General features: G+C 39.2%; 1 protein-coding gene across 5 annotated transcripts; it reads left to right on the forward strand.

Moving 5' to 3' along the window:
- The first annotated feature begins 306 nt into the window (after positions 1-306).
- Positions 307-12,557, forward strand: LOC114282014 (V-type proton ATPase subunit a1). 5 transcript variants are annotated; one of them, XM_082919277.1, is made up of 7 exons: positions 320-541; positions 3,178-3,222; positions 10,445-10,635; positions 10,909-11,014; positions 11,633-11,746; positions 11,852-12,025; positions 12,222-12,557. In XM_082919277.1, the coding sequence occupies exons 4-7, from the start codon at positions 10,943-10,945 to the stop codon at positions 12,291-12,293; spliced, it is 432 nt and encodes a 143-aa protein (XP_082775403.1). In that variant the 5' UTR covers positions 320-541; positions 3,178-3,222; positions 10,445-10,635; positions 10,909-10,942; the 3' UTR covers positions 12,294-12,557. The 5 variants fall into 5 exon arrangements, with proteins under 5 accessions (XP_082775405.1, XP_082775401.1, XP_082775403.1 ...); XM_082919276.1 differs by having other exon boundaries at positions 10,514-10,635; XM_082919278.1 differs by having other exon boundaries at positions 10,529-10,635.
- The last annotated feature ends 2,475 nt before the right edge of the window (positions 12,558-15,032 follow it).

Genomic DNA, 15,032 nt, shown 5'->3' on the forward strand with positions numbered 1-15,032 from the left:
TCGGGTCTACTTTTAGGCTCAATTTTGATAATCCGAACCGTTCATATTTTATGATTTATTCAGGTATATCATACCTGTAAAAAATCAAGTTGATCGGATATCAGAAAGCATATGTTCGGAAAACTGTTAAATTCTTTAAAAAATAGTGTTTAGTTCAATTTTTCAAACACATACTTTCTGATATCCGATCAATTTAATTTTTTACAGGTATGATATACTGAATAAATTATAAAATATAAACGGTTCGAATTATCAAAATTAAGCCTAAAAGTATATCCGAAGGCCTGTAAGGACGGACGCAAGCACAAGCTTGTAAGGAGAGACTCTTGACTCGATCTGGAGATCTAGTCAGTCTCTCTGTGTCTCAATTCCATCGCAATCATCACTCGGTTGATGGAAAATGGAGTACATAGACAACTTGCCAGCCATGGATCCGATGCGCTCCCAGAAGATGACTTTCGTTCAACTCATTGTCCCCGCCGAGTCCTCTCACCGTGCCGTCTCTTACCTCGGCGAACTCGGCCTCCTTCAATTCCGAGACGTACGCTTCCACTCTACTCAGATCCTCCTTTTTCTTTTTTTTTTTTTGTTCTTTCTTCTTTTTTCCATTGCATACTCATCTTCAATTGATGTGCTAATTCGCTTTCATGAATTCCAAATTTATAAGTTTTTGTTTTTTTATGCTTTTTTAACCTTCTGATTCTCTCTAGGCACGTAAATCGCAGACTAGTGTGGTATAGCTAGGGTTATTGTAATTGGAGATGGTATTGGATGCAATCTCAGTGGAAATTTGATGAGTGGAACAAAAATTTCACACGGTCATACATTGAGACATTTGTGTAGTTTTGGATTTATAGGTTGTTATGTCTTGAAAAAGTGCAATGGATGGTATAGTGGAGGGTGAATAGGACCAAATTATGCAAATTATTAATCAATTTTATCTGCCAGAAATTTAAAGCAATCAAATCATAACCACAAGAACAAGGATTTTTTGTGTAACCATCGAAGAGAGGAAAATCATGGTCACTTGGCTCGCAAATCAATCAATTATTTCAAGAGATTAAAACATGACTCAAATAAAGTGACTTAAAATGCTTACCATTGACATCCGTTTGTTCTTGACTCACCAGTGGCGCTGACCCCTGTTGGCTTGAACTCCACGGATTTCTCTGATCCCTGCAATGCAAATCTGTCACCATCATCCTTCTCTTGAATACAAATTGACTCCACCACAGATTGTTTAACACTGCTATCACAATCGACCAATGACAAACATGGTGCAATTAGGTTATTTATACTATGTGGCTTTGAATTTGCACAACTACATCACCTTTATTTTATTACAAGGAGGGCAATGTGATGTGTCTAGGTATGTATTTTGAGTAGAGCTTCTCTCTAGAATGCTGAAGGATCTTTTGTGTAGTATTTTACAGGGCACACTAGGAGCTTAGAGAGAATAAAAAAGAAAGTTTACAAGCAGAGCTATTAAGGATGGAGAGGAGAGTGACTTGAAGAGCTTTCTACTAGCTTGATCCTTGAGAGCTTCTACCACACTTCTCCTTATAGGGAAATGCTCAAAAATATATTCAAACAAGCATCTCAATTAGTCTTAAAGGTCTGCATCAAAAGCCTTCAAATTAGGGATGACGAATGATGACCAACTCTAGGTTACTTGAGCAACTCATTTTGGTGCGAAATTTGTTGTTTGCTCCATGGGTCAGTCGAGTGAGTCTTTCAAGCGATTGCCACCATCAAACATTTTGGCTTGATTTTTTCTTCTCAAATTCAATCAAAAAATCGATCCCTCAATATCTTTTGTCCATTTTTAATTTTGTGCTAGGTCTAGTAGGTAGCTAGAGCGAGGTTGTTTCTACCCCCTATCGCCACTATTGATCCATCACCACAATCGATCTCAGTCACCACAGTTTCGACTGCCACCCCAATTCATTCCGTAAATCCATTTCGGAAATCAAGGTCCACAATATAGCAATAACAAAAATCTCATCCCAAATTTACAATATGAAGCTTGAAATCTTGTTCCGTCGTACGAGGTACAAGGGATTGTGTGTTATTAGATTGGCTGGGCCAAAGTGGGTAGGAGGAAAGGGAGCATGGGGTGGGTGGTGTGGTGGATGTTAGGTGTGGGGATGGATTTAGGGAAAGAAAGGGGAAGAGGGAGGAGGAGAAAAGGAGCTGAGGGCTAAGAGGGAAGGGGTGAGGATGGTGGGGGAAATGGTGGGGATGGCGGTAGTTGGGGAAAGTGGTGAAGGGGGTGATGGTGTCCTGGGGGAAGTGGTGAGGGGGTGGTGTGGGAAGTAATGAGGGGTGTGGTGGTTGTAATGGTGGTTTGTTTGTTCAAGGTCTAAACAAAGAGGAAAAATTTGTCATTATCTTCTCCTATTTGGTTTTGCACTGTATAAAGAGCCCACGTGAGCTTCACTTTCACATGAGCATTTGTTGTCAACTTAGCAAACATAAGTTAATAGGACCACATTGCTAGTTGCCTGTAAGTGGGAGGGTGATTGTTACAATTGAAAAATGTGGGATCAAAGTGGAATTTAGGGTAATTTGTAGGGATTCTAATTGTAATTCACCTATTATTTGCTGATGCTAGGTTTCTATTAATTTGATTTGAATCTTCACAAAGAAACAAAGAAGAGGGAATTTTACTTATTATCTTCCTCTATTGGGTTTTGCACTGTATAGAGAGCCCATGTGAGCATCTTCGGTCAATTTAGCAAACAGAAGTTAATAGAAGGACCACATTGATAGTTGCTTGTAAGTGGGAGGGGTTGAGTTTTACAATTGAAAAATGAGGGACCAAAGTGGGATTTGGGATAAAGTGTAGGGATGCTAAGTGTAGTTTACCCATTATTTACTGATGTTACGTTTATATTATTTTGGTTTGGATTTTCTCAACAGAACTGATGGTGTAAGCAGTTAGAATTATGTAATCTTTATTAGATTGTGAATTTGGAATTGTGTTCAATCTCGTTTTTCTTTTGGGGATAAACTCTGCCATAATTTTCATATTGTGAAAAATGTAGTTTTACTCGGTTTTCTTTTACAAAATTGTTAGCTTATTGTCTAACCAAATAAAAAATAAAGGACCTTTTTTTCTTATTTTTTAGTTATTAATTGATCAATGCACTCACTTTTATGAATTGTTCTTGGCAGTTGAATGCTGATAAAAACCCTTTCCAGCGAACATTTGTTAATCAGGTATTGTTTATAAGAACTGCTATTTGCTTTTGTATAGAATGTTTAATCAAAACTTTTATTACTTTTTTTCTTGTAATGAATGGTTTGCACATTTTATATTCAGTACAGGTACTACAACTAAAACCCAACATCGATGGAAACCTATGTTTTCTCTAGCTTTATGTTGTGTATGGTAAATAAAGTTATTAGTATAATTAGCTCATGGCATAAATTCCTGCCCGTGCAATCGTATTTGCAGTTTTCATGCTTCCTCAACTCATTGAACAGAGAAGTCTGTTGGTATCTACATGATCATCTTTTCATTAAGTATTGACAAATAAAATTACACTCAACCATTTTAGCTATCTAAGTGTACAAGCTATGTTGTGATGTGAGATACTTTATGTCACTAGAGTTATATATACGTGTACAAATTTATACAGTCTTTGTTTCTTCCAGTCAAGTGGAAATGGAAGTCTTCTGCTTCACTTGCCTTTATATTGGTCTTTAACAAGAGGATGGGTCCGAATTGTGCCCGTGCTTCGTATCTTAGATTAGCTCTTGTTTTTTATTCCATTTACCTCTCTCTACAAAGAGAATTTGTGAGTAGTGGGAGTTTAGGACGGTGGAGCACAATTTGAATTTTGTGAAATTATCAGTTTGCCTTTATTTTAGAGAAAGTGTCATGGATTTGTTTTGGAAGAATACAGGGAGCACTAAAACAATAGTCAGGCTTAATATAGTTGAGTGATGAACAAGAAAGATTAATTATGCGCCACTTTAATGCCCTACTTTTTAACTTTTTAACATCATGAGGAATGCCTTTCATGTTCTTAACAAACACAAGCAAATGAGGGACAAAGCTATTACCCCTTATCACCATTTGTTGAGAGAGAAAAATAACAACAATAGAAGAGCTCGATAAGTTGGCTTCTCTTTCTGTGGAATATGTATACCAATTGAAATTTGGGTGCTGGATGGATGTTGTGAATTTTTTTTTTTTTTTTTTTTGATAAGTAATTAATTTTATTTGAAAAGCATCAAGAAGATGCAAAGAATACAAAGAACCTAGAACTCCTAACCAATAATATTATCCAAAAAATCTATGAAAACAAATATATCCGGGTTGGCCCGTGACTCCAACCAAGTGCATAAAGTAAGCAACAAGCTATTCTGAAGCCAAGACCCCGACTAAGTAATGTCGAGAAACGTCCGCCGATTCCTCTCCAACCAAACCAGCCACATCAAACAAAAAGGCACGACGAACCAAATCCGCTGACGTCGACGACCAACACGAGCCCCTCCCCAACTCCATAACATCTCCAACACCCCCTGGGGCTGCACCCAAACAACCCCAAACAAAGAGCATACCAACCCCCATAGATGAGATGCCACATCACAATGAAGAAATAAATGATCCACCGACTCTGCATCCATACAACACATACAATAGCGATTCACTAAGACATGACCTCGATGGACCAAATTATCAATAGTGAGATTCCGGCCCAAAGCAGCTATCCACAAAAAGAACACTACCTTAGATGGAACGCCCGGAACCCAAATGCTTCGCCAAGGGAACAACGTGGTTGCCCCCCCCACCAGACTCCGATAAAAGGATGACACCGTAAAGACGCCTTTTGTACCCAACACTGTCCACACCACCCTATCCTTCCCTCGCCCAACGGGCCCCAAACCATGTACAAACCCCAATATCTCCTCCAATTGAGTAGCCTCCCAATCCTGAACTGTCCACCGTAGGCGGACGTCCCAGACTACTACCTCTCCATTCCCAAAACAGTTCGCCATAGTCACCTCAGGGTCCGCCGCAATGCCAAAAATCAAAGGAAATCGATCTTCCAACAGCACCTCCCCACACCATTTATCCCTCCAAAACCTAACCCTCTTCCCATTTCCCACTCGGAAATGCACCCGATCCCAAAACTCATCCCTCCAAAACCAAATCCCTCTCCACAATCCCCGCCCATGAAATCTTGTAACTTTTCTGGTCCTCCAATCCCGGCTATCCACCCCAAATTTTGCAGCAATCACCCTTTGCCAAAGCCGGTCTCGCTCCCACGTAAAACGCCAAAACCATTTACCCAATAAGGCTCGATTAAAAGTAACCAAACTCCGGACCCCCAAACCACCCGCATCCTTTGGAGAACAAATCCGAGCCCATCCCACCAAATAATAACGAAAAACCTCCCCTCCACTCCTCCACAGAAAATCTCTCTGAAGCTTCTCCAAACGTCGAGCCACAGAAACCGGAATTACCTGTACTGACATAAAGTAAGTCGGAATACTACTCAGCACACTCTGAATCAAAGTGAAACGTCCCCCTTTTGACAAATATTGCTTCTTCCAACCTGCCAGCCGTCGCTGCACTCGCTCCACCACACCATTCCACACCCCTTGCGACTTAAAAGTAGCACCCAATGGCAAGCCTAAATAAGACACTGGCAGAGCTGACACCTTGCACCCCAAAATAGCTGCTAACATGGGGACTCTGTCAACCTCTCCTACTGGGATTAACTCAGACTTACTCAAATTCACTCTCAGACCCGAGACCGTCTCAAAACACAGCAAAACACACCGCAAATAGCCCAACTGCTCAGCACGCGGCTCGCAAAAGACCAAAGCATCATCTGCATACAAAAGATGCAAAACACCCACCACTCCTCTGCCCAAAGATCCGACCGAAAAACCCTCCAACAAGCCTTCAGCTACAGCCCGCCCCAACAATCTAGTAAAGGCCTCCATTACCAAGAGGAACAACAATGGCGACAAGGGGTCTCCCTGTCTAAGGCCACGAAAAGTAGAAAAGAATCCTACCGGTGTACCATTCACCAATACAGATAGCTGGACCATAGAAATATAGAATTTCATCCACCGACACCATTTCTCCCCAAAACCCATCCGCCTCATAACGTAGAAGAGAAACTCCCAATTAACACTATCATAGGCCTTCTCAATATCCAACTTACAGATCACCCCAGGACGCCCCTGCCGAAGCCTCGAGTCAACACATTCATTAGCTACTAATACGGCATCCAGAATCTGACGACCCCCGATGAATGCATTTTGAGCTTCAGACACCACTGTTGGCAAAACACCACGCAGCCTATTTGCCAAAACTTTAGTTAACAGCTTATACATGCTTCCAAGTAAACTAATAGGCCTAAAATCCCGAATATCCTTAGCCCCTCCTTTTTTTGGAATCAAAGCCAAAAAAATTGCATTGAGACTCTTCTCGAACCGCCCCGAACTAGAGAAAGCTTGAAAGACTTGCCTAATTACCCGCCAACAATGCTGGAAGAAGGCCATCGTGAACCCATCTGGACCTGGAGCCTTGTCCCCACTTATAGCCTTCAAAGCCCCCATAACCTCCTCTTCAGAAAAATCCATCTCTAGAGCCTCCCTATCCCCTCCATCAATAGCGTCAAAAAGCACCCCATCCAAACCTGGCCTCCACTGTCCTTCCTGCCGACTAAACATAGTCTGATAGAAGCCCACTATACCCTCTCTAATCTCTGTAACTGTGGTCAAGTCAGTTCCAGCTATCCGCAATCTAACAATCTGGTTCACCCGGCGATGGCAATTTGCCAAGCGATGAAAGAATTTTGTGTTTCGGTCCCCCTCTTTCAACCATAAACATCTAGATTTCTGTCGGAAGCACACCTCCTCCATACGAGCCAGACGAACAAAATCTTGCCTAGCCGCCTCCCTCTTAGCAAGATCTGCTTCCCTCAACCCCCCATTCATCTCCAGCTCATCGAACAACTGCAAAATCCCTAGCACTTCCGCTTTCTGCGTCTCTATCCGACCGAACGACTCTGTGTTCCACTGTTTCAAGTTACCTTTAAGTAGCTTCAGTTTTTAAGCCAGCCTGCCACTCGGCGAGCAAACACCACGTAGCTCTGCTACCACTTCTGGACCATGTCAATGAAACCGGTAGACTGTAACCACATGTTCACAAAACGGAATGGCGTAGGCCCGCCACGAAAACCTCCACTATCCAACAGAAGAGGCCAATGATCTGAAACTGGACGAGGCAAACGAAGCTGCATAACCCCCGCAAAATGTTCCTTCCAATTTCCGCTGACCAAAAATCTATCAATCCGAGACATCTGCTGCCCATTAGACCAAGTAAAGCTCCCCTCATGAAGCGGTAAATCCATCAGTTGACAATTATCAATAAATGTACAAAAGGCCCGCATTGCACCGTTCACCCGACTATTCCCAACCTTCTCAATCGGCCCTCTGACCACATTAAAATCACCCCCCACACACCATGGTTCTGACCACCGGAATGCAACCATTTCCAGCTCTAAAAAAAACTCAGCCCGTTCAGCATGACGAACCGGCCCATATACTTCTGTAAACACCCACCGAAAACTATCTGCCACACACCTAAACAAGCAAGAAACCGAGAAACCCCCTAACTCCTGTCCCTCCCTCACTACGATCCTGTTGTCCCAACAGAGTAGAATCCCTCCTGCTGAACCCACAGCAGGCAAATAAATCCATTCCACAAAACGACCACCCCAAATTTGTCGCACCATCGCATCCTCCATTACCTCCATTTTTGTTTCTTGTAAACATACTACATCCGCTTTAGCATTTCGCACCACTATACTGACAACCATCCTCTTATCCCTATCGTTCAACCCTTGCACATTCCATGACAAAATTTTTAATCCCATTTCAACAAAAGCCCCCCCCCCCCCCGGTGGCTTACGAACCTCTCGCCCTGTTATCCTGTTGACATGGTCATAATTAATTGAACAATGCAGATTTTTAAGCTCACGAGCCCCTTTCCGGCCTGCTACTGGCGACGACTTTCTGCTCGTTCCAGAACTAGAACTCCCCGGCCTCCGTGATGCCTCTACCGCTGAAAATAATCGCATGGCCTCTGCCTCATGTCCTTCAAAAGACACTCCTAACAAGCGGCTTACCTCACTAATCCTGTCCAGGACCCATTTAGACACAGCAGTGTCAGAAGGAATCGCAGTTTCACCAAACCCAGCATGATGGCCTGAAGCTGAGTTTGAACCGTCTTGCCACAGCCCTTTGTCACTTCCCATAGCCAAGGGCTGAACCACCAGGGATAGTTCTTTCCCAACATCAACCACAGTCTCCATTCGATCGCCCCACGAAATCGCAGCTATCGGCATATCTTCCCTATATCGACCCCCATCGTCGTGAGACTGGCAGAAAAGCCCCCACCTCGAGACGACTGACCTCGGCCACCTGCTCCGCCTCCTGCCAAGGTGCGAAATCCTCACCACCATCAGCCAAGCATTGATTCGACGTCGATGGGTCGCCCGTCGTTACAGTCGGAACTCTCGTAGAGGTCAAAACCCGATCCGCTTGAGGAAGATCCAATCCCTGATAAAGGGTATCAAAAATCTTGGCCACTGGAGTCGTGTGTCCATTAGATTGGACCCTACTCTGCCCTAGATGGACTCTTCCCTGTATTGCCCAAGAGCTCATTCAATTGAAAGTGGCCCACTTTCGCACACTGAGCCCAAATCCACTGCCAGAAGCCCTCCTAGAGCCCACATGCACTGTAGGTTTTTTATTTGGCCCAAGCCCATTAAATGGACCCAGACCCAGTCCCAGTCCCAGTCCCTCCCGTTTGCCGTTTTGGTCACAGGTGGAACGAAATTGTGGCCCAACAAATTGAGTACCTCCCCTAATCTTTCGGCCCAAGGTAGGCCCAGCCCCCTGACCTCGCTGCTTTGGTAACCAAATCTAAGATGATCTGACCCTATCTCTATTATTCTGCAAATCTGGCCTCCGCCATTCTCGCCCAAAATCACGATGTCCAAATCTCCCTAAATCTCGCGATTCCAAATTCGGTCGTTGCTGGACACGATTTTCCGACGAGCTCCATCGCTCCATGGCTGGACCCACCTCTAACCAGACTGGAAGGATGTACCACCATTGGCCCCATCTAACATGAATCCGCGGCGGAACTCCATGCCCCGAACCCCGAACCTTCAAACAAATACAACCCAGTGACTCCATCGTCGTCGTCGCAACATCGGTGGCCAGAAAACCCCCACACCGATCCCCGATTGGTCGAAACACTTGCTCCCCTCGAAGGTGAATCGAAAGTCCCAACACCTGTACCCAAACACTTTGTAGGGGCAAAGAACGACCCTTAGTGCACAGTACCTCCGGTGACCACCGTTCAAGCTGTAGGGGTCGACCATCAACCACCCATGCATTATTCAGAATCCGAGTAGCATCACCTCTGTTCGAAAAGGCAAACATTACAAATTGGCCTCCAATCGGTTTCACTTGTACCCCTCTAGTGACGCACCATGCCCAATTTGCCCATGCCGACAACCGGTGAGCCTCCATGCCTTTCTCCCCCAGAGCACCCACTCAACCTACCAAACAAGAATCCAAAAAACCGACCCACCCTAGTTCGGACCCCTGCTGGACTTCCACCTCCCTACCAACAGACCTCGCCACTGCTACCCCCGCACCTTCTGGCCAAGCTCTTACTGTACCAATGTGATTTGGACGCCCCCTGGACACCCAACCATTATTTCCCCAAAAACCTTCCAGAACCAAGGCAACCCCTTGTCAACCGTCTCCGTAAGATGATTGAGAGATGAAAATCTGTCGTCGCCGATCCCCCGACTGGACCATAACCTGAACTTCCTCGCCCTCCTCCCCGTGACGAAGCCAACAGGCCACACTTCATTGTCCCCATTGGCCACCCTACTAGACACTCGAAGCAATTGTGACGCCACCCACTTAATCTCAGCACCAACCAAATCAATAGCCCGACGAAGTCCCTGCCCCCGTTCAACAATCTCGACACGTCTGCATCCAATGCCATCTTCCAGCCCCTCCTCGAACTCAAAAGATCGATCACCATGAAAAATCAGTCGCCGGCGAGATAAATCCTCCGAAACTATGCCTCACTCCATAGCCATCCAACTGTGAACTTACGCCAAGTTTCCTAATGTTATCAATCCAAGCCCACCATTGCATTTAGAATTCATCTCATGCTTTCATGCATCCAAATATCCGGATGGATGTTGTGAAATGCCCATCTAGATAAGGTATGAACTTAGTGGTAAACAAAATTACTTAAATATTTTATATAGGTAGAATGATATCTACTACAGTTTCCTTTTATCATTTTTATTTTCATATTTCTAGATTACCTTGAGGCATGAACTTAGTGCTAAACAAAATTACTTCAATATATTTTTTGTAGGTGGAATGATATCTACTACAGTCTCCCTTTATCATTTTTATTTTCATGTTTTTGGGAGTCATTTCACAGGTAAAAAATGTGCAGAAATGTCAAGAAAGCTACGGTTTTTCAAAGATCAAATACAAAAAGCCAGCCTAATGTCTTTTGCTCATCCTGCTATGCTAGAAGACGTGGAATTGGAGGAATTAGAGGTCCATTTCTAGTTATTAATCCTCATCTACTGACAAGGGAACCTTTTTTTTTTTGTCCTCATAATTTTTATGTTGTTTTCCTTTCTTTCTGTCTGGATTTTTTTACCCCCTCTTATAGTGCCAGCAATAACCATATGCTGTAAGAAATGGTCAAAAAGTGAAGAACCATTTCCTCTTTCTTGCAAAGGCAACTTTTCTTAGAGAACTAATGTGCATTTTTTCTATTAAGTTATGATCTAATGTGCTTTATTATTGTCTTTCTCTTAATTCTAGATACAACTTGCTGCATGAACATGAGTTGATTGAAATGAACCATAACATTGAGAAACTACGACAAACGTACAATGAGCTGCTAGAGTTCAAGATGGTACTGCAGAAGGTATACTTTCTTGCAATTTTCTTGAGTGCAGTAGGCACCGATAACATCTATATGTTGCTTCTCGATATAAATGCCCTTTTACAGTTACAGAAGTAATGATTGTGGGAAAACCTACCATTACTCAAGTGATATATTTATTTCTCAAATTCATGTATTTAAGCTGCTGTTTTGCTATTTACAGATATGTAAATCAAGCTGCTTCTTTGTGTGATCAAAGCTTTCCTGATCATTTGTTGGTTTCTTTTCTTTTGCTATCTCAAATATAAAAATACTTGTTTATTAAGTCTTTACAGTGATTGTATCTTCAAGAAATTATCTTTACTTTATATCTGCAGTTCTAGCCTCATTGCTTCTATATTTGACTCACTGTAAACATTGGCTCATGAGCCCCAAATTGTCAAGTGATCTCTGTTTTTTCCTTATTAATGTGTTCATTATTTCAGATGGAGTATAAATACATCACATACCTAAATCTACTTAATTATTATGAAATTGTGGCTAAATAGACCTTTGCCGAATAACTGAAGTTATGTTTCTTGACAATGTATGTATATGAAGCATTCCTTTCAAACTCTAGTTTTATTTGCTTTTCTCATGCCTTCACATGGGTGATTCCAGGCAAGTGGTTTCCTTGTTTCAAGTAAGAGCCATGCAGTTGCAGAGGAAAGAGAGTTAGATGATCATGTGTACTCTAATGATGACTATGCAGATACAGCATCTTTACTTGAACAGGTAATTGGCTGCTTTGTTGAATACTATTTTGCATGATTAACTATAAACATGAAACTTTTTCAGCAACGATTAACATGGTCATTCAATAAATAATTTATTCTACAGGAGATGCGACATGAGCCATCAAATCAATCTGGTTTAAGATTTATTAGTGGCATTATCAGTAAATCCAAACTTCTTAGGTTTGAGCGAATGTTGTTTCGTGCGACAAGGGGCAACATGCTTTTCAAGCAGGCACCAGCTGATGAACCAATTTTGGATCCTGTAGCAACTGAAATGGTCATATTTTTCCTTATTTCGATTATTACTTTTTGGGAAAAATCTTATCTCAATTTATTCTTCATTAGAACTTACAATATGAAAATTTGACCAAGTCTACTTATTAATGGTATACTTTTTTTTTATTGCTATCAAGAACGTTGGATGAATTCTTTTACATTAAAAAAATTTGACTCTTCTGATATTGTCCATGCAGGTTGAGAAAATGGTATTTGTAGTGTTCTTCTCAGGGGAGCAGGCAAAAACAAAAACAAACGAAAATTTGTGAAGCATTTGTGCAAATTGCTATCCTATACCTGAAGATATAACGAAACAGAGGCAACTAACTCGAGAAGTATGCTTTTGAATTTTACTGACTGTATTTTCAACATGCTCGCAAGAAAGATAATTTGATGATATGTTTATTCCATTTTCCCTATTATTGCTTAGCGGATAATGTAGTGTAGTTTACTTGTAACTAGCAAAATATCGCGTGTGTTCTTTACAAGAAAGTTAATAAAAAATAAAATAAAAGATAGAACTTTTTCTGCCATGCAGAATCCTATGTCAAATACAGGACGAGAGTTGAGTGAAAATATTTCCATCAAGAAAGTGGTTATAATATTATTCACACTTTCCTGTGACAACCAAGGGTCAAAATTTTGTTTTAGTATGTTGTTAAAGTTAGCTTGGAAACGAAAATGTTTTGGAAATATTTTGTAAATGTAAGTTGAATTTGAATGACAAAAGAATTTGAAAACGTTTGGAAATAAGTACTAAAATCTATATAAAAGCTAATATATTCTCAATATTAAATAATTGAACATGTTGAGGTCTATCACTATTAAAAACTCATAAACAAAAGGTTTAAACTTAGTTGGGAAAGGTGTTTTTCATTGTAAGAAAAAAGAAAAAAGAAAAAGAAAAAAATACTTTGTAACCAAAATGAAAATAAAATAAAACAAGTGACTTAATCATGCTTGTTAAGTTCATGTTCTGTATCTTGCCTCTTGTCCTTTCTAGTTTATCTGATTCTCCAAAAAAAAGAAAAAAAAATACAGTATCTGTAATTTTTTGAATATTTATGGTTCTCTATAAATCAATTATTATTATTGGTGTCGGGGAAAGTCATTGATAATAGGGAAATGAAATGGTTACGGTTTAAGTTTACTGATAATTTGATAAACCGATCTTTGAAAGTTAACAATGGAAATTACAACAATCTTTGGATCTATTCTAACAAAATCATTTTTTATGATTTTATTTTATTTTATTTTATTTTTTGTGTGTTTGATTGTTACTTTTTAACTAATGTGCTAGTAATTGTATTAATAATAGTGTGAGTGATAATTGCTGGGCGGTAGTTATGATGGTGGCGGAGTTAGCGGAGATGGCGGTGAAAGTTTTGGTGACATAGATAAGTATTTAATTTGAAAATTGTTTTTATCTTTTAAAAATATTTTTAAAAAAATGATTTCCATTCAAATAAATTTATTTTCAATGTCAAAAGCGTGAGTAATTTTGAGAATGCCCCTACTCCTTAACCATTTTGTTTTGTGTTAAAAATATGTCGAAGCGTATTTATCTTATAACTGTATTTGTATTCTGGATACATAAAAAATAAATAGGAAGTGTAATATTTTATCCCCATAAATTCAATAACAAAAAAGTCTTGCACATATTACTTTTTATCGATTTTTTTTTTTTTTTTATAGCCGACTCACAATTTGGTTTTAATTTTTTGGATTCAATTTTTTAAAATTTAAGTTTTTTTTTTTTTTTGTAATTTTTTTTTAGTGTATATTTTAAAATTTTTAATCAATTTTTTTTTAAAACTTTTTTAGATGCACCTTACTTAGATGTATCTAAAAAATAAAATATTTGTAAAAAAATATTTTAAAAAATCAATAAATACACAAAAATACGAAAAATATATTGAGTTCTCGTTTTTTTTTTTTTTTTTATATTTTTGGTATTTAGTAAATTTTCTAAAGATTTTTTCACAAATATTATATTTTTTTTAAGTGTATTTATGTTAAGTGTATCTAAAAATTAAAAAATTACTTAGAATATTAAAAAAATTAATGAAAATAAAAAAATAAGAAAAATAAAAAAATTTAATTTTTTGAAAAATAAATTCTGAAAATTCAAAGCAAACAAGCGGTCAACCTCACTCCTATCATGAGTAGGTGCTAGAAAATATGATTAAAATTAAAAAAAAAAAAAATACACAATGGAAAATCTCTAATCTTATACATATCCAAAATCTAAAATAGAGCTTCTACTCAACTTGTTATCAGTGTAATGTTGACATAGTATTATTAAATGTTAATATTAAAAATTTTAGTTTGTTTAGTACATTCCTAATTTTTCTCACTTTTCTAATGATTTTTAAGAGAAGTTAAAATAAATTTTTTGACAAAAATTGAGTTTACCAAACAAGTCCAAACTTTTTAAGTAAAATATACATTTTTAGCTAATAAATTGACTTTTAAACTATAATTAAATGAAACCTTAGATACACTAGAAAAATTCAAATTACATGAGTTTGACTAGATTAAAATTCATATGAGATTAACTCAAAAAACAGGCATTGTTTGGTTTGTTTTTGAGAAACAAATTTTGGAGAAAATTTCCAAGATTTTGTTTAGTGATTTTAGAAAAAAAAAAATTCAAAATCACTTTATCTCTCCTACACATTTTTTTTTTGAACTATCTCTTCTACACATTAATCAATCATTTTTTCTCTCTTCTCTCTCCTTCTCAATCACTTTTTCTCTCTCACAAACATCAAGTCATTCCAAACTCCCATACTCCAAAACTATTTTCAAAATAAAAAATGTTTCATACCACTAATTTTGCACCACTAATGCACCACCAATGATGTGGCATCATGTGGACTCCACCATTGATGTGATAGTTTGGCCTTTGTTTTATGTATTTTTATTTTTTTTTATATTGCCACCTCATTAGTGATGTTTTTAGATTTTCAAATTTAGTGCTCTAAATCACCACTCTTTCAAAATAT

Source organism: Camellia sinensis, chromosome 3 (genome assembly GCF_055761805.1).
Source record: "Camellia sinensis isolate YWXY chromosome 3, ASM5576180v1, whole genome shotgun sequence".
In the NCBI taxonomy this organism is placed as follows: domain Eukaryota; kingdom Viridiplantae; phylum Streptophyta; class Magnoliopsida; order Ericales; family Theaceae; genus Camellia; species Camellia sinensis.